The sequence below is a fragment of the Hemitrygon akajei genome, chromosome 8 (assembly GCF_048418815.1).
Source record: "Hemitrygon akajei chromosome 8, sHemAka1.3, whole genome shotgun sequence".
NCBI classification, from domain to species: Eukaryota; Metazoa; Chordata; class Chondrichthyes; order Myliobatiformes; family Dasyatidae; genus Hemitrygon; species Hemitrygon akajei.
In genome coordinates this window covers 118436607-118464174 of record NC_133131.1, presented here as the reverse complement: position 1 = coordinate 118464174, position 27568 = coordinate 118436607, and the positions used below count along the sequence as shown (strand labels likewise).

The following is a 27568-nucleotide window of genomic DNA, read 5'->3' as shown; positions in this document are numbered from 1 at the left end:
TCCTTACAAAGCCATCTTAGTTTTAAAAGTAGAATATTTGTAGATTGAAAGTTCTTTCAACTAAACACATTCAGGTGTATGGGCACACAAGAAATACGTATTCTTGATTTCTTATTGTATTCCTTATAAGGGTTCCATTCAAGATGATATATCAAAACCATGTAGATATTTATGGAGAGTGAACAAAAACTGAAATATCCTTTGTTAGTTTTTGTCCAGCACAAGTCTAACTCCCAAAGCACTTGAGCTCAGATAATATGCTGCAGTCTTCACTTCTGTCTTGGACTTCCTGCTTTTCTGTTCAAAGCTCATGAACCAAAGCGGCAACTTAGTACAAATACACGCACAGCTGAATGCTCTAAAAGATCTTAGGTAGTGATGGGAAAGGACTCAAATTTAACATCCTGAATGAGTAGAAGGCTGTTTTCAATTGGGCATAAGTGGACCGGGAGCAGCTATGTGCAGGTATGTCCACGTGACTAGGGAGTGTCAGGTATAGTGAGGAATGATGGTCAATGTGTTCCTGTAATAGTGAAAGAAAACGGTAGCAAATGCAAGGAACCCTGCTTTTCAAAGGTCTGGATAAAAGAACAGTTGTTTGCAGATTTAGAGAACTGAAAACAGGAGCAACCCTAAAGAACATGTAGGGAGTTCTTTAGAAAAAAAGTTATGAGGAAGGTTATGGCACAAAATATTAGTGATGTGCAAGATGAAGTATACTTAGAGCAAGATAGTGACCAGGGAAGAGTAGAGCCCTTTTCAAACCAAGGTAGCTATCTATATCAAGCTGGAAGACAGAGGTGAAGACTGAAATGAAAATATCATCTCAGGTGAAGGACACTGTAGTTGGAGAATTCAGAAGGGGAAACAAGTGGAATTCTAGAACAAATTATTATTGAAAAGGAGATGGTATTAGCTGCTTTAGTGGGCTTAAAGGAGGATAAATGCTGCAGGCCTGCTGAGATGTTTTCCAGGATGCTATGGGATACATTTTCTCAGGAGAAAATTGTTGAGGCTCTTACTGAAATGTTCAAAATGTTGAAAGCTATCACATGTGCTTTCATTTGTCAGCAAGGACAGCAATGATAAACCAAGCTATTACATTACATCAGTGATAGGAAAATCATTGGAAAAACTACTTGGAAAAGGAGGGATTAATCAAGAATATTTAGCATAATTTTATTAAAGAGGTATCCTATCTGACAAATTGGATTGGACATTTTGATAAGGAAACTGAGGGGAGTGTGTTTGATAGACTTCAACAAGATTTTTCACAGAGCCCCATATGGAAGACTGGTCCAAAAACTCATGAGATCCAGGTTAATTTTGCAAACGGTTCCAAAAATTGCCTTCATGATTGGAGGAATAGGACAAAGATCAAAGGTCTGTTTTGGTATTTGGAAATCTGGGACACGAGTTACTGAAGGAATTGGTGGTGGGACGCTTGCTGTTTGTTATATGCATGAATTATCTTAATCTAAGAGGTTTGATTGGATGGTTGGTCCTCCACTAGTTAAGGTCAACCATGGATGTTGCATCCTAGCTGTCTACATTCAGTTGAGGCAAGGCAGTACGCAAACCAGGGCAGTAATCTCAGAGCAGTACAGCGCAAAGGCATAAAATTACTATACATTACAAAATATAGAAATAGTATGATTAACTGGAATAACAACATTCAGAAATCTGATGGTGAAGGGGAAGAAACTGTTCCAGAGTTATTAACGGTGGGTCTTCAGGCTCCTGCACCTTTCCCGTGATAGTGGTAATGAGAAGAAGGGATGTCCAGACCTTGGTGATGGAGGCACCACTTCTTGAAGATGTCCTCCGTAGTGGGAGAGGTTTGTGTTATGACGGAGCTGGTTACAACCCTCTGCAGCCCCTTGTGCTCCTGTACTTCAACATGAGATGGTGATGCAACCCATCAAAATGCTCTCCACCATATATCTATAGAAATTTGCAAGAGCCTTTGGTGACGTACCAAATCTCTTCTAATGAAATATAGCCGTGAGCTTGCCTTCTTCATAATGGCATCAAATTGTTGGATCCAAATCAAATCTTCTAAGATGGTGCTTGAGCTGTGCTTCGCACAGTCATGAATGTAGAGAGAGTAGAGCAGTGGGCTAAGCACACATCCTTGAGGTGTGCCTGTACTGATTGTCATTGAGGAGCTGGTGTTATTACTGATCTGTACTGATTATGGCTTCCTGATGAGGAAGTCAAGGATCCAGTTGCAGAGTGAAATACAGAGGTCCAGGTTTAAAAGCTTGGTGATTAATAATGCAGGGTTGAACGCCAAGGTTTAATTGGTAAGCAACAGACTGACATATGCTTTGCTGTTGTCTAGGTGCTCCAAAGCCGAGTGGGAAGCCAGTGAGATTGTGTCTGCTATTGATCTATTGTTGTGGTAGTCAAATAGCAATGAACCCAAATCCTTGTTCAGGCAGAGATAATTCTATGGCTGCCTCTGAATCTGGTCATTGATTGCAGAAAAGGGGGCGGTGCAAATGCTACTGCCTGCATCAATTATGCTGAGGTTGAGACTTCTCAGAACTTCAGGTTCTGAGGAGCGAATATCATCAACAGCCTGTGCTAGTACAATCACGTAACACCACAGCTAGGAAAGTTCAACAATGCCTCTACATCCTCAAGATGCTAAAGAAACTTGGTACGTCCACTTTGGCCTTCAGTGATTTTTATCCCTGCAAGAAAGCATCCACTCTAAATACATCATGGTTTGGTACGGCAACTGCTCTGCCCATCCATGACTGCAAGAAATTGCAGCACACTATGCACATAATCAGCATTTCATGGAAACCAGCCTCCTCTCCCTGGACTCTGTCTACACTACTTGCTGCCTCAGTTAAAGCAGCCAGCAAAATAGAACCTCACCCACTCCGTATATTCTTCTTTCTCCGCCTCCCACTGGGCAGATGATACAAAAGCTGAAAGCACTTACCATCAGACTCAAGGACAGCCTCTATCCACACTGTGACATGATTTCTGAATAGTTTTCTTGTACAATAAAACGCACTTTTAACCTCTCCATCTCTCATTATGACCTTACACTATTGTTTAGCCGCATTGCATTTTCTCTGTAACTATTACATTTCACTCTGCACCTTGTTAGTGTGTCCCCCTAACAATGCAGTGTTGAAATGAATTGCTCTGAACAAACAGAATGCAAGACACATTTTTCTACTGTATCTCGGTACATGTGACGATAATAACCCAATTCACAGAGCATTTCTGAAAGAGGAGGATGAGCAACCTGAGGTCATGTTTCATATTGGCATCAAAGGAAGGCAGGAAGAGGCATGAAGTCCAGAAAATTTAGGGAGCTAGGGAGAAGGTTGAAAAGCAGAATTTCTAGTGTTGTCACCTGTGCATAACAATCTGTGCCACATATGAATGTGGTCATAAACGGAAGAAAGTGCAGTTGAATGTATGCCTAAGAGCTAGTGTTGGGAGTAAGAAATCTGACTAAATGGGAATTCTTTCAGGGAAGGTGGGAACTACACAAAGAGTCTGGGTTGCACCCATGATTGAAGGTGAGCAATATTCTCACATCGGGTAGTTAGTGCTGCTTGGGTATCCTTAAACTAGTGTGGACAGGGTGGATATGAGCTAAAGTTCAGCAGGTGGAGTGACTGAAGGGTTGAGGTTAAGACAAGTTAAGACTAGATGGGAAAAACAAGCAGGACTAATGCAAGGCAAATGAACCTGGAGCCTGGAATAGTACATGGGACCGTGATATCGGACTGCAAATGCTGGACTCTGATTCAGATTTATTTATCACATGTGCATCAAAACATACTGTGAAATGTGTTGTTTGTGGATTCAGAATTGGCTTGCCTGCAGAAGGCAGAGGGTCGTGGTGGAGGGAGTACATTCAGATTGGAGGGTTGTGACTAGTGGTGTCCTACAAGAATCGGTTCTGGGACCTCTACTTTTCGTGATTTTTATTAACGACCTAGATGTGGGGGTAGAAGGGTGGGTTGGCAAATTTGCAGACGACACAAAGGTTGGTGGTGTAGTAGATAGTGTAGAGGATTGTTGAAGATTGCAGAGAGACATTGATAGGATGCAGAAGTGGACTGAGAAGTGGCAAATGGAGTTCAACCTGGAGAAGTGTGAGGTGGTACAATTTAGAAGGACACCAAAGCAGAGTACAAAGTAAATGGCAGGATACTTGGTAGTGTGGAGGAGCAGAGGGATCTGGGGGTACATGTCCACAGATCCCTGAAAGTTGTCTCACAGGTAGGTAGGGTAGTTAAGAAAGCTTATGGGGTATTAGCTTTCATAAGTCAAGGGATAGAGTTTAAGAGTCGCGAGGTAATGATGTAGCTCTATAAAACTCCGGTTAGGCCACACTTGGAGTACTGTGTCCAGTTCTGGTCGCCTCACGATAGGAAGGATGTGGAAGCATTGAAAAGTTTACAGAGGAGATTTACTAGGATGCTGCCTGGTTTAGAGAGTATGCATTATGATCAGAGATTAAGGGAGCTAGAGTTTTACTCTCTGGAGAGAAGGAGGATGAGAGGAGACATGATAGAGTTATACAAGATATTAAGAGGAATAGACAGAGTGGACAGCCAGCGCCTCTTCCCCAAGGCACCACTGCTCAATACAAGAGGACATGGCTTTAAGGTAAGGGGAGGGAAGTTCAAGGAAGATATTAGAAGAAGGCTTTTTACTCAGAGAGTGGTTGGTGCGTGTAATGCACTGCCTGAGTCAGTGGTGGAGGCAGATACACTCGTGAAATTTAAGAGACTACTAGACAGGTATAAGGAGGAATTTAAGGTGGGGGTTTATATGGGAGGCAGGGTTTAAGGGTCAGCACAACATTGTGGGCTGAAGGACCTGTACTGTGCTGTACTATTCTATGTTCTATGTTGTGTTAACAGACTGTACATCCATGTGCTAGCGGCAGCCCATAAGTGTTGCCACAAATTCCAGAGCCAACATAACAGAACCACAATATTCCACAGAACAACACGAGCAGGAAAAAACAAAACATGACATCGAGTGTAAAACAAGACTCCCTCCCATCCCTGCCACCCACTCACTCACACACCCAGAAATGGCTGCCCCTGGGCCACAAACAATCTGGAGCAACAAACACAACAAATCCCGCAGATGCTGGAAATCCAAAGCAAGTCACACAGAATGCTGGAGGAACTCAGCAGTTCAGGCAGCACCTACGGAGATGAACATACAGTCGACGTTTTGGGCCGAGACATCGACGGTTTATCCATCTCCGTAAATGCTGCCTGAACTGCTGAGTTCCTCCAGCATTTTTTGTACCTTGCTTTGGAGCAACAAACATTCTGCTGAATGAACTCAGAATTTAGGAATCTTGATGCAAGGCTTCAAGACGAAATGTCAGCAGTCCCCTTCCTCCCACAGAGCCGCTTGGCCTGCTGAGGTCCTCCAGCAGATGGTTTGCCGCTTGGAGTGAAGAGCAGGGCAGGAAGGTCCATGTCCCTGTCTTTCTTTTCACTCTAAGATTACAGATGGTTCAGACATGACAGAGAGGGATGTAAAAGAAGTGGGGTGTTGCACTACTAATCGTGGAGAATGTCACTGTGGCACTCGTAGAGGACATCTCCGAGGGCCCACCTAGTGGGGATACTTATAGAGCTCAGGAATACGAAATATGCAATCACTATGATGGGGTCATATTGTAAGTTTTTTGTTACAGGTAGTTATGGATAAGGGTAAGACTGGTCCTCAGGTGAAAGTGTTAAAATGAGGGAAGGCTAATTACAACAGCAGTAGGCAGAAGTTGAAGAAACTAGATTAGGAGAAGCTGCTTGAGAGTAAATCGACATCCGACATGGCAGCAGGTTGAAGTTCAGGAGCAGAGCACTTGTCAGGATGACAGAAGGATGGCATGGTTCAGGAACCTTAGATGACAAGCCATATTGTAATTTTAGTGAAAGAAAGTGTATGTAGGAAATCCAACAGGAATTCCTTAAACAAGGAATTAGGAGGGCTTAAGGAGACAATGAACTGTCCTTGGCAAGAAGGATTGTGGAGAATCCCATGACACCTTATGCATCTAAAGCAAGAGGGCAGCAAGGGAAGTGGTAGGTCCATTCCAGGACAAGGAAGGGAATTCATGTATGGGTTCAGAGGAAGTGGATAGGTCCTCATTAGGTACTTTGCATTGTTATTCACCTGCAGGGACATGGATGATGGTGAGATCAAAGAGTATTTGTTATTCCAGGACATGTTGATATTAAGGAAGAGATGGTGTTGAGTTTCTGGATATATATTAAGGTGGATAAGCCCAAGAGCCTAATAGGATCTATCTCAGGACACTGAAGAAAGGGAGGTTGCTGTGGCCTTGACAGAGATCACTGTATCCTCTTCATATATTCTTCTTTTGTTTAGGATGGGCAACAGAAACACACCAGGCACTTATTGGTAAGTGATCCTTATATTAGGGTAGAGAAATTACTGAAGATTCGTAGGATAGGATTTATTTGCATTTGGGAAAAAAAACATAGACATATTAGGGGCAATCAGTATGGCTTTGTGAGGGGGAGTTTTGTCTCACAATTTTGAGTGTTGAGAGGAAGTCACGAAGATGATTGATGAAGATAGGATAGTGGATCTTTTTTACATGGACTTTACTTGTAGATTTCCGTACATAAAGCAAAGTCAGGCATTTTGTGTTCAATGTACTCCAAAAACTAAACACAAAAGTGTGCTAAAACTCTTCATGCAATTATGTGTTCATGTCAGACCAGCCTCTTAAAGTGAAACCCCCACACAAGGGCGGTGGTTGTAAATTATGTACATTTCTCCCAATAATGTTACTTTCACAGGCACCCCCCCCCCCCCCCACAAATTGACATGCTGATGGTCATGTTCTGATGCCAGGGGCATGGCAGTGAAATATTCCAAATCTTGGTGGATATTAAGGCAATCTACTGAAATATATAAAAATACATTAAGGTTTACTCCTCTATCTATGACTAAAGATTTTTCTCCCCATTCCAATACACAAAACAGGCCATCGTAAGGGGATATTGGTGTGCGTTATGGTGGATGAAAACAAACAAGGTGAACTGTAGGTCAACAGGGGCCCAAGAGTGCTGTGTGCTGCTGAGAGGTAGGAATAGATGAAAAGGAATTGAATTTGCCCAGGAAGGTAGAGCGTTGTTGTCACAACCTTGCACTCAGTGTCAGTAAGACCAAGTAATTGATTATTGACTTCAGGAAGGGGAGGTTGAAGGAACATATACCAGTCCTCATCAAGGGAACAGCAGTGGAAAGGGTGAGCATTTTCAATTCCCTGGGTGTTAACCTCTTAAGAACTATCCTGGATTTAACATATTGAAGCAATTACAAAGAAGGTACAACAGTGGATGTATTTCATTAGGAGTTTGAGGAGATTTGATATGGTACCAAAGACTAGCAAATTTCTACAGATTTACTGTGGAGAGTATTCTAATGGATTGCAACACCATCAGGTATGGAGGGGCCACTGCACAGGATCTGAAAAAAAAACTACAGGAAGTTGCAAACTCAGCTAGCTTCATCATGGGCACAAACTCCCCCAGCATCGAGGACATCTTGAAAAGGCAATGCCTCAGAAAGGAGGCATCCATTGTTAAGGACCCCCAGCACCTAGGACATCCACTCTTCTCATTGTTACCATCAAGGAGGAGGTACAGGAGCTGAAGACACACACTCAACGTTTTAGGAACAGCTTTTCCCACTCTATGAGGTTTCTGAATAGACAATAAATGCATGAACAGTACCTCAATTCTTTTTTTGCTCTTTTAGTACTACCTACTTAAGTTACTATATATATATATATATACACACACACATATATACACACATTACATATATAAATATTTATAAACATAACAAATATATAAATATGAATGTAATGGCATATGCTTATGATATGCATATTCTGATTCTGATTCTGGGGTAGCGTTTAATCAATCATTATGGAACCTCAAATGGTAGGATCCTTAGCAACAGTTACATACAGAACCATCTTGGAGAAGAAGTCCATAGTTCCCCGAAAGTCGCAACACAAGTGGAAAGGATAGTAAAGGCACTACAGCTTGCTTGCCTGAATTAGCATTTGTTCGGCTGTTTGGAGCACAGTATGCAGTTCCGGCTGCCTTATTACAGGAGGGATGTGGAGGCTTTGGAGAGGGAGCAGATGAAATTCACCAGGATACTGCATGGATTGAAGTGTATTAGCTATCAGGAGACATTGGACAACCTTGGATTGCTTTTGCTGGGGCATCAAAGGCTGAGGAGGGACCTGATAAAAGAATTGTGTAGTAAATTATGAGAGTCATCAACAGCATAGGCATTCATCAGAGTCTTCTTCCCAGGATGGGAATGTCACATTTAGATGGTATAGAGTTATGGTGAGGAGGGGGGAAAGTTTAAAGGAGATTTACAGGATATGGTGTTGTTCTACACAAACAGTGGTAGGTGCCTGGAAGGAGCTGCCAGGGGAGATGATGGAAGTAAATATGACAAGAAGATTTCAACAATACTACATTGGACACCAGGCTCAACATCTGTGTGGCATGATGCCAGAAAAGGGCCTCTCCTCTCAGCTGGGAGTCAGTCTTGTGGTGGATGGCCATGCCTGACAAGAAGCAATGTGGCAACCAGCCAGCCCAGAGTCAGCAGAAAATCTGCCCTATTAATATTTTTGCAGAACTAATATTGATCAGTGGCTTAGCTATGTGCTTTTAACACCTCAAACCTTTCCATGCGTACGAAACAACAGGGAAATGAGTTGGGGGCATTGGAATCATCCAAGGATGCCCATTTGCTGTTTTTAGTTTTGTCCACAGTCCTTCCTCGGTTTGAGCATGCTGGCGTTGCTGCAAAGTTTTGAGAATGGTAGTCATGAACTGGTCATATACTGCTCCACAAAATGACTAGCATTAGTGCAATAACTTCTAGACTAACAAACTGCTTGGATCTTAGCCAATTAGCCTTACGGAGGAATTGTAACAGCTGTCAGGTCAGCATTTTGTGTAGTTCTTTTCTGGAGAAAATATTACAAATCCAAAATTCCTAATGTCTGATTTAGTCTAATGGAAGACAAATTGAAGCAAGTCATCTTTCCAGAAGAACAGGATCTGAGGTAATTGGAGAAATTATTTTTCTAATGATTGGCAACTTTTAATTAACTTTTTTTAGGTTAATGGGGTAAATTAGATTTTTTTTTACCTCCTTCAGTATAAATGAATGGGATTAGTGTAGGTGGGAAAACACCAGCATGTATGTAATGGGCTGAAGGGTCTCTTCATGTGCTATAATTCAATAACTCTATGGGCTAATGGGAATGAAGATAGATCAACCCAAGGTTTGTACTTATATTACATTCTTTGGGGCCTTTTAAAGTGGGTGCCATGGGAGCTTAGCACTACAACGTTATTACACCTCAAAGGCCACAGAGTCTGGAAATAGACTCCAGTGTCTAAGAAGTTTGTACGTTTCCCGCAGTCCAAAGACTTAATGGTTAATAGGTTAAATGGTCATTGTAAACTGTCCTGTGATTAGGCTAGGTTTAAATCGATGGTTTGCTGGGTGGTGTAGCTCAGTGGGCTGGAAGAGCCTGTTCAATGCTGTATCTCCAAATAAATAAATATTCCAAGGCACTTCGTAGCTTCAGTGTTTACAGTTGTAATGCAGCCAATTTGTACACAGCTTGCTTCCACAAACAATGTTATAATAACCATATGATCTGCATTTTCTTGATGAAATTTCAGATTCTTGGTTGACTTAAATCCAAAGCACACAGAAATCCAGCATAGCATCTCATTCAGAAAATGCACTTCGAATCATGTAACATTCCCCCTGCATTGCAATGGGCAGTCATTCCAAATTTTGTCCTCAAAATCACACTCTTCCTGCATTCCTGCAAGGCTACTTACAAGGAATTTGTATGGTCTTGTGTTGCCTCATTTTGATAATGGCAGTTAAGGCCATAGCAAAAGAATACAAATTCACAAGGAATGAAGTGTAGCAGAATAAGGATGGGAGTAAAAGCAAAATAAATCAAGAACAAGATTGACAACAGCTGAAAAGATAATGGAACCTAGGAAAGGATTTCACATTATCAACAGTGGAGCCTTGTCTGAATTAGTGTTATAAACTGCAGAGTCAGCAATAGTGAACTACAGTTTGAAACACATTTTGAAGCAATTATTCGGATACTAAATAATAAGAGAGACTAGAACCAACTGAAAATTTGAGAGGTACTTAGATAAATGTAAGTTAACTCCTTCACAACATAAACACAAACGCAAAAGACAGATTGCATGCTATTTGCTTGAAATTTTAACTAATATGATTGTTAACTAAACAGCAGAGTTTTTCAGTGAACTCTGTGGCTTAACTTAGATCTAGAATAGGATACTAAGAAGGAACTTAGACATCAGCTTGACAATTCTTGATTTTACAAACACCTTATTAGATACGGATGATGCAGTAAAGCTGTGAAGTTACAACTTCTTAGCAGAACTCAGAACCATTCACATTGGAAATATATTGTCACAAGGCTAGAATCCCTCAGCAGGGAAAATACAATGAATATTATATTGTAATTAATATCCCTTAAGAATATTGCTCTGCTAAGTCCTTTGGTGATGGAGTGAAGATTTGCTGCAAAGACTCCAGAACTCATTCGTGAATTTCCTTGAGCTCTGAAGTTCAGGGGGGAAAAATATCATACATCATGTACAAGATCCTATGGTTGGCACCAAAAAGTTTAAATCACCCTCTGCCCAAGATTATCTTCTATGTATTATTGAATTTTCTATCAACTCACACAATAATTCCATTTCCCCAGATTAAGAGTCTCAGTAACAGTTGGGAGATTGCTTCTGTCGTCTCTGAGAGGGTGCTGGCTAAAAACTGAGTTTTGGAAGTCACGTAAGAGATATTTGGATTCAGCTGGAATTAAAGTTCTCCAAAATAAGATTCTAAATGTTTTCAACAGTACAGCGTCATGATCTTGGAGTCAGTAAGAAAACTCTCCATTTCTGGATTGTCCATGATTATACTAAAACAAGTGACAACTCCTAGTCAATAACTGCACAATCTTTTGTGGTGCATATGATGGTATAATAATGAGAATGAAGATAATTCACAAGAGCATAATAGGAGCAGGAGTAGGCCATCCGGCCCTTCAAGCCTGCTCCACCATTCAATAAGATCATGGCTGATCTGGCCGTGGATTCGGCTCCACCTACCTGTCTTTTCCCCATAACCCCTAATTCCCCTGGCTGCAAAAATCTATCATAAATATATCCAACCCACTTCCTTCACTTAAGCATCTCTAAGTAACAATTAATTTCCTAAAAGGATTTTACTTTCTAATGAATTAAAATGTAAGTGCTTTAGATAAGTGAGTGTTTGCCTCAGTGAGAGGAAGTGTATTCATAATCAGGTTTCTGCACATCAGGCAAGTGTTGTCCCTCAATGAAAATTCAAGTGTAAAGCAAATCAGCCATCTCTTTTCATTTTGTTGTTTCTTCCTAATGACTTTTGTATATTTATTTCAACAAGTCCCTTCCATTACTTCATATTTTCTAGAGGTTTACACTGAAGACAAACATGTGTATCAGACCATTTATTTGTTTCTAGCAACTAAAATAAAGCATTTCAATGTTTTGTAATCTATCACTCTAATTTTATTTATCAAATTACCCTGGATTATACATACTCTTTTTTTGTTTATTCACTCACATTATTTGGACAATACTAGCAAGGCTGTGATTTACTACCCATCTCCAAGCTATATTACTATATTAGTCTAATATTACTTTACACTCCTCAGTATTAAGATTTTGTGGTTTCCTGATATTAACATGTTGTTTTCAAAGTTCAAGGTTTTAAGTGAATTTTATTATCAAAGTATATATACGTCACCATATACAACCCTGAGATTCTTTTTCTTATGGGCATATCCAGCAAATCTATAGAACAGTAATTATAACAGGTTCAGTGAAAGAACAACCAGAATGCAGAAGACAATATATAAGTAATTAGCAATAAATAGTGAAAACATGAGATAATGAGATAAAGAGTCTTTAAAGTGAGATCATCGGTCATAGGAACATTTCAATGATGGACCAAGTTAGTGTCGTTACCTTTGTTGAGGGGTAGTAACTGTTCTTGAACCTGGTGGTGCAAGTCCTGAAGCACCTGTACCTTCTGGCAGCAGAGAGAAGAGAGCACGTCCCGGGTGGTGGGGATCCCTGATGATGGATGCTGATTTCCAGCAACAGCATTTCATGTAGATAGGCTCAATGGTTGAGAAGGCTTTACCCGTGATGTACTGGGCCAAATCCACTACCTTTTGTAGGATTCTCCATTCAAAGACATTGGTGTTTCCATACTAGGCCAATAAATATAATCTCCACATAATCTAATTATCTTTGAAATATCTTTTTTTAATATATGCCAATTTTAAAAATATTTTAGGAACCATAAAGATTCAGCCTGACAAGGCTTTCCCGTCCTGCTAACCCTTCAACTCATTTCCTCTGGTAACATTCTAGAATCAAAATGACATCGAAACAAAAGTCACAGCCTCAGTTTCCTTTTATCACAACTCTGTAGCATTGACGAATTCTACTGGGCCCCAACGGTCAGCTATACTTATCATGAACAGCAGATGTCCTGGTAACAAACTGTAAAATACCCATCTGGTAACATCCCATCAACTTCAGATATCAGCAACTACACTTGGAACAATTTGTCAGTTTACAGACTTCACCATTATTCTTCAGGTTTAGAACCATAGAACCACAGAACACTACAGCACAGTACAGGCCCTTCAGCCCTCCATGTTGTGTCGACCCATATAATCCTTTAAAAAAAGTACTAAACCCACACTACACCATAACCTTCCATTTTCCTTTCATCCATGTGCCTGTCCAAGAGGCTCTTAAATACTCCTAATGTTTTAGCCTCCACCACCATCCCTGGCAAGTCATTCCAGGCACTCACAACCCTCTGTGTAAAAAAACTTACCCCTGATGTCTCCCCTAAACTTCCCTCCCTTAATTTTGTACATATGCCCTCTGGTGTTTGCTATTGGTGCCCTGGGAAACAGCTACTGACTATCCACCCTATCTATGCCTCTCATAATCTTGTAGACCTCTATCAAGTCCCCTCTCATTCTTCTATGCTCCAAAGAGAAAAGTCCCAGCTCTGCTAACCTTGCTTCATATGACTTGTTCTCCAATCCAGGCAACATCCTGGTAAAACTCCTCTGCACCCTCTCCATAGCTTCCACATCCTTCCTATAATGCGGTGACCAGAATTGAACACAATACTCTAAGTGCGGTCTCACCAGAGATTCGTAGAGTTGCAACATGACCTCTCTACTCTTGAACTCAATCCCCCTGTTAATGAAGCCTAGCATCCCATAGGCCTTCTTAACTACCCTATCAACCTGTGCAGCGACCTTGAGAGATGTATGGATTTGAACCCCAAGGTCCCTTTGTTCATTCACATTTGTTTCTTGAACTTCTCAGAGAAATAGAGAGACATTTTCCAGACCCAGATTTTTTTTTCTTTCCCCCTTTTCTTCACCATCCTAGAGTTAATTATGTAACTAGTTTGGGAATGGTATGCACTAGGTTAGGAAAGCATTCATGGACATGATGCTGTTCTTTTTTACCTCACAGAGGCAGAAATATTCCTCTCCATTCTGTCTATGACGCCAGGCTGAACAATTAGTCATTAGTCCTCATCTGTCAGAAACTTTGACTGGCTACCCACCTGCTGACTGATCTCAGAGGAATAGACTTTTTCATGTCTTTCAATCAACATAAAAAAGTTCCTCAGCAGAGATCAAAAACATTTTCCAACATAATGTTGGCAGATGACTTTCTGAACAAACCAGACAAACTAGCAAATCAATTATTTAGTTACTGTGGAGGAGCTAATGCTGATTACCATATCACCTATTGCTTGTGATGCCTTTTCCCTTGAAAGAAAGTGGACTGCTTTCTGAAATACAGATCTTAAAAGTACACTATTTCCAGTTCATTATTGAGTAAAATTGTTATAATTCAAAAGCAGTTAATATCACTTACTTTTCTTGATTCTCATTTCCATACTGATTTGAAAACTTTTTATGGAATCTTTTATTTACTTTCATTGAATCAGCATACATTCAGGAAACTCTGCCCTCACCCCACCCACCCACCACCCCGCCAAAGATAGGGTTCGTCTGGTTCTCACCTACTACCCCATCAGTCTCTGCATCCAGCACATAATTCTCCGAAACTTCCGCCATCTCCAATGGGATCCCACCACCAAGCACATCTTTCCATTTCCCCCCTCCCACACTTTCTGCTTTCTGCAGGGATTGCTACCTATGTGACCCCCTTGTCCATTAATCCATCCACACTGAACTCTATCCTGGCACTTATCCTTGCAAGCAGAACAAGTGCTACACCTGCCCCTATACCTCCTCTCTCACTACTACTCAGGGCCCCAAACAGTCCTTCCAGGTGAGGTGACACTTCACCTGTGAGTCTGTTGGGGTTACATACTGTGTTTGGTGCTCCCTGTGTGGCCTCCTGTATATTGGTGAGATCTGATGTAGATTGGGAGACCGCTTCGCTGAGCACCTACGCTCCGTCTGCAGGATCTCCCAGCGGCCACCCATTTAAATTCCACTTCCCATTCCGACAGTCAGTCCATGGCCTCCTCTACTGCCGCGATGAGGCCACATTCAGGCTGGAGGAACAACACCTTATATTCCATCTGGGTAGCCTCCAACCTTATGGCATGAACATCGATTTCTCAAACACGCAGTAATGCCCCCCCCTTACCATTCCCCATCCCCTTTTCCCTCTCTCACCTTATCCCCTTGCCTGCCCATCACTTCTCTCCGGTGCTCCTCCCCCTTTTTCTTCCATAACCTTCTGTCCTCACCTATCAGATTCCCCCTTCTCCAACCATTCACCAATCAACTTTCTAGCTCTTTACTTCACCCTTTCCCCCCTCATGGTTTCACCTATCACATTGTACTTCGTTCCCCCCTACTCTCACCTTCTAACTCTGACTTCTCATCTTTTTCTCACCAGTCCTGATGAAGGGGCTCGGCCCAAAATATTGACTGTACTCTTTTCCACAGATGCTGCCTGGCCTGCTGAGTTCCTCCAGAACTTTGTGTGTGTTGCGTAGATTTCCAGCATCTGCAGATTTTCTCGTTTGTGATTTTACATTCAGGAAAGTTATATTCTTTCCAAATGACTAATTTCTTTGGCCATTGAGGTCTTGTTCTTAACCACTATCATTTATACCCAAGTTGCATTTAATTAATTTCCATCTTCTCAGATAACTGTCAAAATTCACTCAATTTCATGTAGTTTTTAGCTTCCAGCAAAACTTGACAACTTTATTTTCTAATTTTTAATAGCAAAGCTTTTAAATTTCTTGCTCAAACTGGGTCAACACAAATGATGAGCATAATTCTACTACTATATTACGATTTACATTTCAAATAATTTAGATATACATTACAGAATTTACACTTCAAAAGCATACTAGAGGAACCATAAATTTATGCAGAACAATTTAACATACGCATCATCTTTAATAAGAGTAAATCAGATCGACTCCTGGAGCTTTCCAGGAAGTAACTGTGAACAGATTGCAATTCAAGATGATCTTGGAATCAGGATGAGGACATGGGAGTGAGGTTGTGGTCCAACCTGGCCTCACAGTGAGTGGCAAAACTAGATCTCTGCCAGAACTAAGTCTGTATGAAGAGGATTTAAGGGACTGGAGATGAGAACCCTATCAGAAACACTCCCTCGAGATGAAAATTTGTGACAATTTTAAGACTAGAGAGATACTTCAAAAAAAGTATGGTTGAAGAGAAATGCAACAACAGGTAAGTTATGCTGAATGAAGAACAAAATTGGATAATCGGGAAAAATAGGACATTAGAAGTGCAGATTTAGGTGAATGAGGGAAGCTTCCACCTTTACTTATGGGCTGAGTGCGGGTAGGTGGGACTAGGTGAGATTAAGAGTTCAGCATGGACTAGGAGGGCCGGAATGGCCTGTTTCCGTGCTGTGATTGTTATATGGTCACTCCTGCCAGCAGGAGCAACACAGAAGATGGAAATGGAAGCTGGGGGGAAGACTGAATCAAGGATGTCAAAATAGACAGACCTATCTCATTGAAATGACAGGAAGAATAAAACAATGTGGGGATCACAAGGTCTTCAGCTATTGTGAAATTGGAGAAGGGAATTTATGTAGAGTCGGAGATGAAGAAATGGAGATGCAATAGGAGTTGGAGTTGAGAAAACAGAAAGCATATAGAGTCACTCATTGTAGCTGGTGATAAAGCAAAGAAGTGAGAACATCTTGCCTTGAGATACGGAGAAAAGAACCAAGTGAAAAAGATGGTCTCTGCTAGGTGGAGAGCCTTTGTCTGGGGAAGCTGTTCAATCAAGGTCAAAACAACAATGAAACCAGTCTAATTAAATTAAAGGGTGACAAAACGGAATTCCATCGAATGACACAGTTGGTAGCTGATCTAATAGAATCCACTGGTTGGCACAAGTTGGGTTAAAATATACAAGGGTGAGATTAGCACGATTAAACCATTGCTGGCAATCTGATTGAGAAGGTGAGCCATATGTGGTGTTGATAATAAATGCTGCTATAAACTATTCAGATGCCAGAAGCAAGATCAATCAAAGTGTTCAAGGTCGGGGGAACACGATTACTGAGTTCAGGTGGAGGAAACTGGAAGTCATGAACCAGTCCTCATCGGAGATCAGTGCTGGAGGGGGTCAGCAACTTTAATTTCCTCAGTGTTATTATTTCAAAAGACCTGTCCTAGGCTCAGAACATAGATGCAATTATGAAGAAAGCACTGTAACACCTCTCCTTCCTTAGAGGATTGTGAAGATTCAGCATAACATTTAAAACCTTGGCAAACTTCTATAGATGTGTAGTGGAGAGTATATTAACTGGTTGCATCAATGCCTGGTATGGAAAGACCAATGCCCTTGAACAGAAAATCCTATAAAAAGTAGTGGATATGCTCCAGTCTATCATGGGTAAAGCCCCTCCCCACCGTTGAGTACATCTACATGCAGTGTTGTCGCAGGAAAGCAGCTTCCATCATCTAGGACACCCACCATCCGGGACATGGTCTTTTCCCACTGCCATCAGGAAGAAGGTACAGGAGCCTCTTGACTCACACCACCAAGGTTCAGGAACAGTTATTATTACTCAACCATCAGGCTCTTGAGCAAGAGAAGATAACTTTATTCAACTTCACTTGCCCCATCACTGAACTGTTTCCACAATCTATGGACTCACTTTCAAGGACTCTTCATCTGATGTTCTTGATGCCTTGTGCAGGAAGGCACAGAGTCGACTGTACTTCCTTAGAAGGTTGGCGTCATTCAATGTCTGTAGTGAGATGCTGAAGATGTTCTATAGGTCAGTTGTGGAGAGCGCCCTCTTCTTTGTGGTGGCGTGTTGGGGAGGAAGCATTAAGAAGAGGGACGCCTCACGTCTTAATAAGCTGGTAAGGAAGGCGGGCTCTGTCGTGGGCAAAGTACTGGAGAGTTTAACATCGGTAGCTGAGCGAAGGGCGCTGAGTAGGCTACGGTCAATTATGGAAAACTCTGAACATCCTCTACATAGCACCATCCAGAGACAGAGAAGCAGTTTCAGCGACAGGTTACTATCGATGCAATGCTCCTCAGACAGGATGAAGAGGTCAATACTCCCCAATGCCATTAGGCTTTACAATTCAACCGCCAGGACTTAAGAACTTTTTAAAAGCTATTATTAATGCTTTTTGAGATAGTGATTTAGATGCATATCATATTTTTTACTGAGTTAAGTATTGTATGTAATTAGTTTTGCTACAACAAGTGTATGGGACATTGGAAAAAAAGTTGAATTTCCCCATGGGGATGAATAAAGTATCTATCTATCTATCTATTAATGAATGAATTAATTTATTATTATTCTCATTTTTCTTTCTTTTTTGTATTTGTACTGTTTGTTGTCTTTTGCACACTGGTTGTCCATCCTGTTGGTGGGGCCTTTCATTGATTCTATTACGGTTATTGGATTTATTGAGTTTGCCCACAAGAAATTGAACCACAGGGTTGTATATGGTGACATATATATGTACTTTGAGAATACATCTACTTTGAGCTTTGAGGAGGGTAACTATGGAAAGGGTAGTACAAAGGAGGGAATTAATGCGTGGAACAGGAAGTGAGTGAAGCACCGAACAGTAGCTCTCATTGGTATTCACCAAGGAGAAGGACATGGATGATTCCAGGGCATGCTGACATCAAGAATTAGGAGGCATTGGCTCTCTTAAAGTACATTAAGTTGTAGAAGACCCCAAGGCCTGATAGGATCTTCCCTAGCTTATTTCTGGATGCATGTGTACAGACAAGAACATGAGTATTACAGACTATTAATACATGAGATTTTGCTGAAAATCTTGAGCAACGCACACAAAATGCTGGACGAACTCAGCAAGTCAGGTAGCATCTACAGAGGGGAAGAACAGTCGATGTTTTGGGCCAAGACCCTTCATCAGGACTGGAAAGGAAGTGGACAGAAGCCGGAATGAGAAAGTGGGGGGGAACCATATGCAGGAAAATAGTAACAATTTAATTTGGCATCATAATCTATGTTCAACGTAGGCTTCACAACATCAAAATTATAAGAATATTGAAATCGCGGCAGTGAAAAGGGAAAGAAAGGAGACTATAGAAGGGAACACTGTGTTTCTGCAGTGAGATACATTTGCTGAAGTCAGGTTGGATTTGCAAAGGGGCATTAAGACTAGTTTAAGTCTGGAGGCAGATTATGGCAAAGTCTGATTAAAATTTTAAAATGGTATAATGATGGAGAAATTTCTATGGAATCAGCACTCCAAGAGAAACTGTAATCATTTGTATAGCATAAGCAACATAGGTTTGATTGAAAGGTTCCACAAGATCCCTAAAGCTAAGACGTTCTAGCCACAAAGGAGGAGGTTTCAGTGGACAAAATATTAGTGGCTACAGAAAGGCTGGGCAGGACACAGTAGAAAATACCAATACTATATCAATCATATTTATATTGCCATTTGATTAGAGCTATTTCATTGTTAGGAAAAAAGTATTAAAATTACTGGATATATTCAGAACTGAAAATGAGTGAGTGTGGAGCTAACATGCTCCATCTTGAGTTGGTGTCCCAGCTACACAAACAAGGAAATTAAATCTTAGCTCCAATGTGGATCTGTGTATGAACTTATGAGTTAACAGTATCCGCTTCTGGGTACCTGGATTGAAGAGAGAATGAGATGTTCAAGGATGTTGGGAACATAACAGAATGTTAGGAGTAGAGCTCCTGCATGCAAGGATATAGGAGACAGTGGTTATAGTACAGGAATAATACTTGCAAAAAGGTACAAATCCAAAGACCAAGGAACTTTACACAATCTCAGATGGATAATGGATACAAGGAGCTTGATGAAAATATATTTATGGTAGCAGGAAGGATGTTTTGCAAACAAAATTAGCTCATTGCAATTATGTGCGAATGACAGAAAAATAGCTGCAGACATTTGTACGTTTGTGTCAGGACACAGGGAGACCGTGAGTACTGTAGCCAAGAAGGATTTCAAAAGAGAGGTTCAACAAATGCTCTTTGTGTCAAATTGTCCTTAATGTGATGTTCACTGGAAGATTTTTTTATGTGTTTGTGGGCTTCTGAATCGGCTGTAGTGATGCCTCATTTTTGTGAACTTCAGTTCTGAATGCAATTTGCATATTTTTATTGTTTGCACAATTTTTATTTTTCTCTCTGCACATCAGGTGTTCGACAGTCTTCTTTTAATGGGTTCTAGTGGGCTTCTTTGTTTTGTCATGGCCTGTAAAGAGACAAATTTCAAGGTTGTATAAAGGAGACATACTTTGATAATAAATGTACTTTGTACTTTATATCTGTTGGGAGCAAGAATGTAAGGGGCTAAGTATGTAAGGGAAGGGATTAAGGAAATAGAGGAAAGAATTTGTTAGTTACTCTTTGATCTCGATGAGTTGCAGAGTTCTGATAAATGAAAGGAGACAGAAGGTTCAGGTAGATCAGGTGATTGAGGGCTAAATCTATATCTATTTGTCTGATGTACGGAAATGTTTTGGAATAAGACAGTGAACCTCAGGGTGATGTGACAATGAAAAAATTGAAAACAAAGTAAATTCTTTTGATGTAAAGATATTAAAAACAAAAGGTGTAGGAGCAACTGAGTTATCATGGCAAATCAAAGGCCAGAGAGCTGAGATTTACAAAATGTAACTTTTAAGAAATTTCAGGAAAGAGATTCCTCTGCCTCTTGCATGGGATAAATGCAGCAGGAAGTGAAAGAGAGATGAAAATTAGATTAGATTAGATTCAACTTTATTGTCATTGTGCTGAGTACAGATACAAAGCCAATGAAATGCAGTTAGCGTCTAACCAGGAATGCAAAAGAATAGTCTTATTTACAAAATAACTGTGAATAAAATGTGCTACAGCACACAAATATAAAAGTACTGAGACAGTACAATATGGGTGCAATACTGCTTAGCGCTGTGATGTGAGGTTCAGCAGGGTCACAGCCTCAGGGAAGAAGCTCTTCCTGTGCCTGCTGGTGCGGGAGCAGAGGCTCCCGTAGCGCCTACCAGATAGGAGGAGAGTAAAAAGTAAAAAGTCCATGGTTAGGGTGTGGCTCCTAGCATGCCTGAAGTCCACAATGATCTCCTTGGTCTTCTGGGTGTTAAGGGCCAGGTTGTTGTCGGCACACCACGCGGCCAGGTGCTGGACCTCGTCCCTGTAGACCATCTCGTCATCCCCTCTGATCAGGCCAACCACTGTGGTGTCATCTGCGAACTTGATTATGGAGTTAGAACCATGTATAGGAACACAGTCATAGGTGAAAAGGGAGAACAGAAGAGGGCTCAGCACACAGCCTTGAGGCACGCCAGTATTCAAAGAGTTGTCTAACTTAACAGATTGGGGTCTGTTAGTCAGGAAGTCCAAGGTCCAGTTGCAGAGGGATGAGCTGATACCAAGCTGGTGAAGTTTAGCGATCAGCTTGGAGGGGGTCACAGTATTGAATGCTAAACTAAAATCAATGGAGATAAAGACAAAAGCAAAAAGAGGCCATGTAATAAAGAATCTAAAGGGCTCTGTGCTACAAACAACTGATCCGAATGTTTTTCCAGAAAAGTATGTTGGTGACAACTAAGTTTGTACGAAGATCGGTGTGGCAGCTGAACAGACAGACTTGACAACCCATGATGATTTCCTTGTTTGTACAGCTGAGACACAAACTAAAGTCAGAGCATGTTAGCTGCTCTATCACTCAACGACACATCCTTATGGTAACCGTAAAGACAAGTGCAACAGTTAAAGGAAAACAAGAGGGCCATTAAAGTACAAGAAGCCTCTTCAGCGAGAACAAAAATTGCTTGGAGCTTGATTATGATGTAGCATGTCATGAGACAAGGGTGATGAGCGAGATGAAGCTGAACCAGCTGCACCTTTCAGCCCCAAGGACAAATTTACACACAATATTATGCTAAATAATCTATTCACATTTAATGCTAATAACTACGGAGAGCAGTGCTCTTTCTGAAACTAGTGAACGCCTGCAGCCAAGATCCTGCTGAGCTTGAGTCAGAAGGAGGTAAGAGCCCGCATGGGCAAAGTTAAACAAATTCCTCAATACAACTAAGCAATTACTGTAGAAAGTCTGAAAGGATATTAATCTGGGGATGGGAAACCCCATATTATAGGGCTTACCTAACAGTAGGACAACTGGGATCAATAGTATTCGTGACAAATTCCTGAAGGTTGTATTCCACAAGAGATGGTGAACTCCAGTAATCAAATAAGACAGTTAGAAGAGGTAGTGTGTATGCAACATCGTGGTGGATATTTCCAGATTGCTTTCCTGTTAGATTAGGAGCAACAGGCAGCAATTCCAAATTCAAAATCAGGAGATTCTCATTTTCTTTCAAAAAGTTACCAAACCTTTTATTGAATTTCCAGCAGCCCAAGTTTTAATGCTATTCTATAGTCAAATAGATCTTCAGCAGGGTCATTTTAAATGATTTCAAACTGCAGTAAGAGAATGTATGATTCTTCGGGTTTTTACTGAATGATCAGCCTATTTATCAACTGGACAGCAATCTGCACAGCGTTTCAATGCATTACCAAGTGAAATGACACATAAACTGAGTCATAATTACAGTTAAAAGTCAAAGTTTCCTGCCAAAATAATTCCACATCTCATTAGTTACTTTTTTACAACTGAAGATCATCAACTTCTTCAGAATCAGTCGGCAGCAGCAGCACTAATCAGAGGTAAACAAATAAAGCTGAGGATACTAAGTTGCAAATAGGGTGATTTTGCCCACCGAGTGGTTACCTTTGAGGCTGTGAGAAGCATCATTGTACACTTTTCTAGTACTGCCCTGGCAGCCGCCATCCTCGCTTTCTTCTTTTCATCCTTCAGATCCTGAAAAATAGATCAAATGCAACATTTACACATTACATCAACTTAATGGGTTAGATGCAATTTGTCGCATTATCAATGTTGCCATACTTTGAACATTACTGAAGCATACCCATGACAGTGATTGTTAACACAGCATTTATAAAAATGACAAAAAGTACCTTTTTATTTATCCCCTTGAAATAAATGATGCTGGAAGAGTCAAGATTTATTTCTCAACCTGACACAAAATGGAATGGTTATCAAAGACATTTCAGAACAACTAAGATTATAAAAATTGTCATGGGACTGAAGATCAGAGTGGCTAAAGATAGAATATTTCCTTTGCTGAAGGCCATTACAATCTTCATTGTTACCTGTTTTCTAAACAATTTTTGTTTTAGTTTTAATTTGTTTTAAAGCATTATCACAAAAATTAGATTCATATTAGCAGAAAAGCTAGATACATTCATAAAGTAAGTGAGACTGCATTGGTAGAGAAACAGGATTAAGGTTTCAGTTCAAAATTGTTCATCAGAACTGTGAAAAGTTCAAGTTTATCATTCAACCAAACATGAATTTAGCCAAGCGAAATAACATTCTTCCCGGCCAAGGTGCAACACACGTAGCCAAAAACATACAGTACACTGCACGTGGCACATATGATTACGATTTCAAAAAAACATAGTCACAAAGGAAAAACACATAGCCCAAGTCCCAGAGTGTCCAGCTTGTTTTTCCACTGGCTGAACAATGGAGGGCAGAAGTTTAAGAAATTTAAGAACGGAAAGAGTGGTGAAAAGATGAAAAGGGTGAAAGTGCAAAGTAACAAAAACATCTTGTGTGGAAATGGGGTACAACAATCTGAATTAAGGAGCAATACAGCATAAAATTGCTAGAATGCTGATCATATCTGGAAGTCTGTTACATGTACAGTCACAGCTGAGGTGATGTAACATTGAGCTGCTATGGAAGAGTGTAAGAGACAATAGATCAAAAGGATCAAGGTGGGAGTGAGGCAGCAATGAATGCAGTTTCAAAATTCCAACTATAATTTCACATTTGGCAACAAGAGGATCCAGATCCCATTTTTGGACAGAAATGTTTTGCAATACAATTGCCCAACATGCATTTGGTTTCTCCAAAATAGAAGCGACCACATTGTATTCACTGAGTTGACGGTACTTACTGGAAGAAGTATATCACTATTTCACATGGAAAGTGGGTTTGCGACTCTAGATGACAGAAAGGGTGGTGGTAAGAGGGCAGGCATCTTCTGCAGTTCCACAAGAATGTGCAACAACAGAGGAGGACAGAAGAATGTAATAGATCATCCTGGAAGGTACAGTCCCATTGGGGAACATACGCCTGGTGGTAGCATCCCACCCGAGGTGTTGAAGATAGCAATTAAATGGGAAGATGGTGGAATGAAAAGTGAAGACAAGAGGAATAGTTCTAGGAGCTGGGAAAAATGCTGTATGGAATTCAAACTTGGGCCCTCTGCAATTTTAATGAAGGCACCATCAAGGCTTCTGAATTACCGCATAACGATGACACAACCGCTACCATTATTGCACTGTAGAAATAATACATGTGTGCTGCATATGTAGGGCATTGTGACCTGTCATTTATTATTGGGCAACAATGCACAAACTCTTTACAGAGCAAGCTCCATACCTTGATCACTGTTGTCTACGTTATCCTGATCTCAAAGGGAATATACTGCCGATTGTACTTATTGTAATCATGCAAAGGCACTTATTTTGTGCAATAAATCGCATTTCAGATCCAATGAAGAAATTCCAAGTTTAACAATGGAGCAGAATTATTCAATATCTGAAATCCTGGTCACAGTCTTGCACGAAGAAGACCTTTGTGTAATATTTAAATATGAAAACTGCATAACCAGATCATTTTCTTAACATATATGTGCGCACATAAAGACATGAACAGAGACTTAATTATCCTCTTTCTAACATATATAAAGACATTAAAGACCAATTGTGATTTTCATATTTATGTCCTCATTGAGAATTGGCAGGTAATAAGAAATCTTTAACAGCATATGAATCTATATTCACCAGATCAACTCAATAGCTGACAGTGAGAGTTGCTTTTTACTATTGTTTTAAAACAACTATAGACAATACCAAACTCAAGATGCTGGAAATCAAGTGGAAGTAAAATCTCAAAGAATTTGCATAAAATCATGTATTTAGAACATAAGCTTATTTTAGGCAAATAATTAGAGGATTGAAGAATGCACTGCTGATAGAAGAACAATGAAATGGGCATGAAACAAGTGTGTGTTCAGCATTAGATTTCTTAACTTATGTGGCTCTTTTCAAGATGAACGGTCGAAACAGTGCAGTTAATGCTGGCAAATAAAGCAGCTTCAAATATAAAAAATACAACTTCTCACTTGAAGTTATTAGCTTGAGGTAAAACACAGAAGAGTCATAGAAGTAAGCGCAGATAAAGGTCCTTCGGGGCCTCTACTCCGAGCCAACCAATTAACCTGCACAGTCCCATTAACTTGCACCCGGACCACAGCCCTTCATGCCCCTCCAATTCAAATACCTATCCAATTTCCTCTTAAATGTTGAAATGGAGTCTGGATCCACCAGCTTGTGCTGGAGCTCGGCCCACACTCTCATCACCCTCTGAGTGAAGAAGTTTCCTATCATGTTTCCCTTAAACATTGCACCTATCACCCTTAACCCATGACCTCTAGTCCTAGTTTCACCCAACCTCAGTGTAAAAAGCCTGCTTGCATTTACCCTATGTTTACCCTTCATAATGTTGTATATCTCTATCAAATCTCCTATGCTAACTGTTCCAACCTAACATGGTGGTGCCAGTGACCAACAATGACATCCTTCAGACAGCTCACAAAACTACTTCTGCTTCCTCCTCTTCTTTTAACTATACCTCTTCACCTGAACTGTGATCAACTGCAAGCTGTAATTTCCATTTTGATGATGTATTTTTTGGGCTGACTGAGTGATCTGGCACTTTTGCTACCTCTCGGGGAATTCGGCCAGACTGATCTTTTTGGGGAGGACTCTGTGACTTGATGTACAATGTCCTCAGCTCTGAATGCACTCCGTGATTGCAGGCACATTTTTGAAGGACCCTTTGGCACATGTTCCATGGGTTTCTGGTTACTCTTTTTTATGCTATTTGAGGGGTTTGATCAAGGCACTTTGGTGTGGAACTGGCTCTGTAGCTGAGGCCTGCAATCATCGACAAAGTTGAACAGAACTGACTCAGTGACTGTGGCTTCTGCAAATTGATGTTCTATGTGCGATTTGCTCATTTTTTGCTCGATTTGTTCTTCTTTTTCACATGGTGGGTGTTTGATGTTTTCTTTAAGTTGGGTCCGTGGTGTTTCTTTGTTTCGTGGCTGCCCGTGGGAGGACGAATCTCAGGGTTGTATACTATATACATACTTTGATATAAATGTACTTTGAAACTTTGAAGTCTATTCAACCTTTCCCTATGACTCAGGTCCTTAATTCTTGGCAACATCCTTGTAAATTTTCCCTGCACTCTTTCAATTTTATTGACATCTTTCCTGCAGGTAGATGACCAAAACATTTCAAAATACATTTACTCTCTGGCCTCTCCCACAAAGCCAATGTCTAGTCCAATTTACGACCTCATCTTGATTGCCAAGCGACTGAACCTTTTTAATCAACCTACCATGCAGGACCTTGTCAAAGGCCTTGCTGAAGTCCATGTAGACAACATCCATTGCTTTGCCTTCATCAACTTTCCTAGAAACTTCCTTGAAAAACTCTATACACAGATTCAAAATTCAAAGTAAATTTATTATCAAAGTCACCATATACTACACTGAGATTCATTTTCTTGCAGGAATTCATAGTAAATACAAAGAAAACAATAAAATCAATGTAAAGCTACACACTGTTTAGCCTTTGAGGCAAATTGCCATGTTCTTCTTGGGCACTGGTATAACTAGATTGCCAAAGAGAGAAACTACAGGTATCAGTGAACTCTACAGCCAGTTCATCAGCACAGGTCTTCAGTTCTCAGCAAAAGACCCCGTCTGGGCCAAATGCATTCCGAGTGTTCACCTTCCTGAATGATGATCCCATGTTGGCCTCAGAGAATGAAATCACAGGGTTGTCAGGAGCTATGGGAAATTTGTGAATGTGCCTATGTGTTTTGTCCGTCAAAGTGAGCATAAAAGGCACTGATCTTAGCTGGAAGTGAAACCATGTTGTCACGCTGCCCTCAAACACATCTCTTCCATTTTGCTCACGTCTGCCCTCACTCCATTCTCCCACCACCCACCAGGGACAGGCTTCCTCTTGTTCTCACCTACCACCCTGCCAACCTCTGTGTCCAGCACATAATTTTCCATTAACTTCTGCCATCTCCAACAGGATTCCACCACTAAGCACATCTTCCCCTCCTCCCCACTTTCTGCCTTACACAGGGATCGATCCCTACGCGACTCCCTTATCCTTTTGTCCCTCCCCACCGATCTCCCTCCGGGCACTTACCCTTGCAAGCAGAACAAGTGCTACACCTGCCCCTACACCTCCTCCCTCACTACAATTCACAGCCCCAAGCAGTCCTTCCAGGTGAGGCGACACGTCACTGGTGAGTCACTTGGGGTCACTTACTGTGTTTGGTGTTCCCTGCGTGGCCTCCTTTATATCGGTGAGGCCCGACGTAGATTGGGAGACCACTTCACCAAGCACCTACACTCTGTCCGCCAGAAAAAGCTGGATCTCCCAGTGGCCACCCATTTTAATTCCACTTCCCATTCCCATTCCAACATGTCAGTCCATCGCCTTCTCTACTGCCGCAATGAGGTCACACTCAGGTGTGAACATCGGCTTCTCAAACCTCCGGTAATGCCCAACCCCTTACCCATTCTCAATTCCCATTTCCCTCTCTCAATTTATCACCTTACCTGCCCATCAACCCCCCCCCATGCTCCTCCCCTTTCTCTTTCTTCCATGGCCTACTGTCCTCTCCTGTCAGATTC

General features: G+C 41.0%; 1 protein-coding gene across 1 annotated transcript in view; it reads right to left on the bottom strand.

Moving 5' to 3' along the window:
• The window catches only part of ctnnal1 (catenin (cadherin-associated protein), alpha-like 1), a 285831-nt gene that overhangs the window by 55850 nt on the left and 202413 nt on the right, over window positions 1-27568 (bottom strand). The window contains exon 5 of the mRNA XM_073054452.1: window positions 22480-22569. Coding sequence (XP_072910553.1) covers window positions 22480-22569 — 90 coding nt within the window. The remainder of the gene's footprint in view (window positions 1-22479; window positions 22570-27568) is intronic.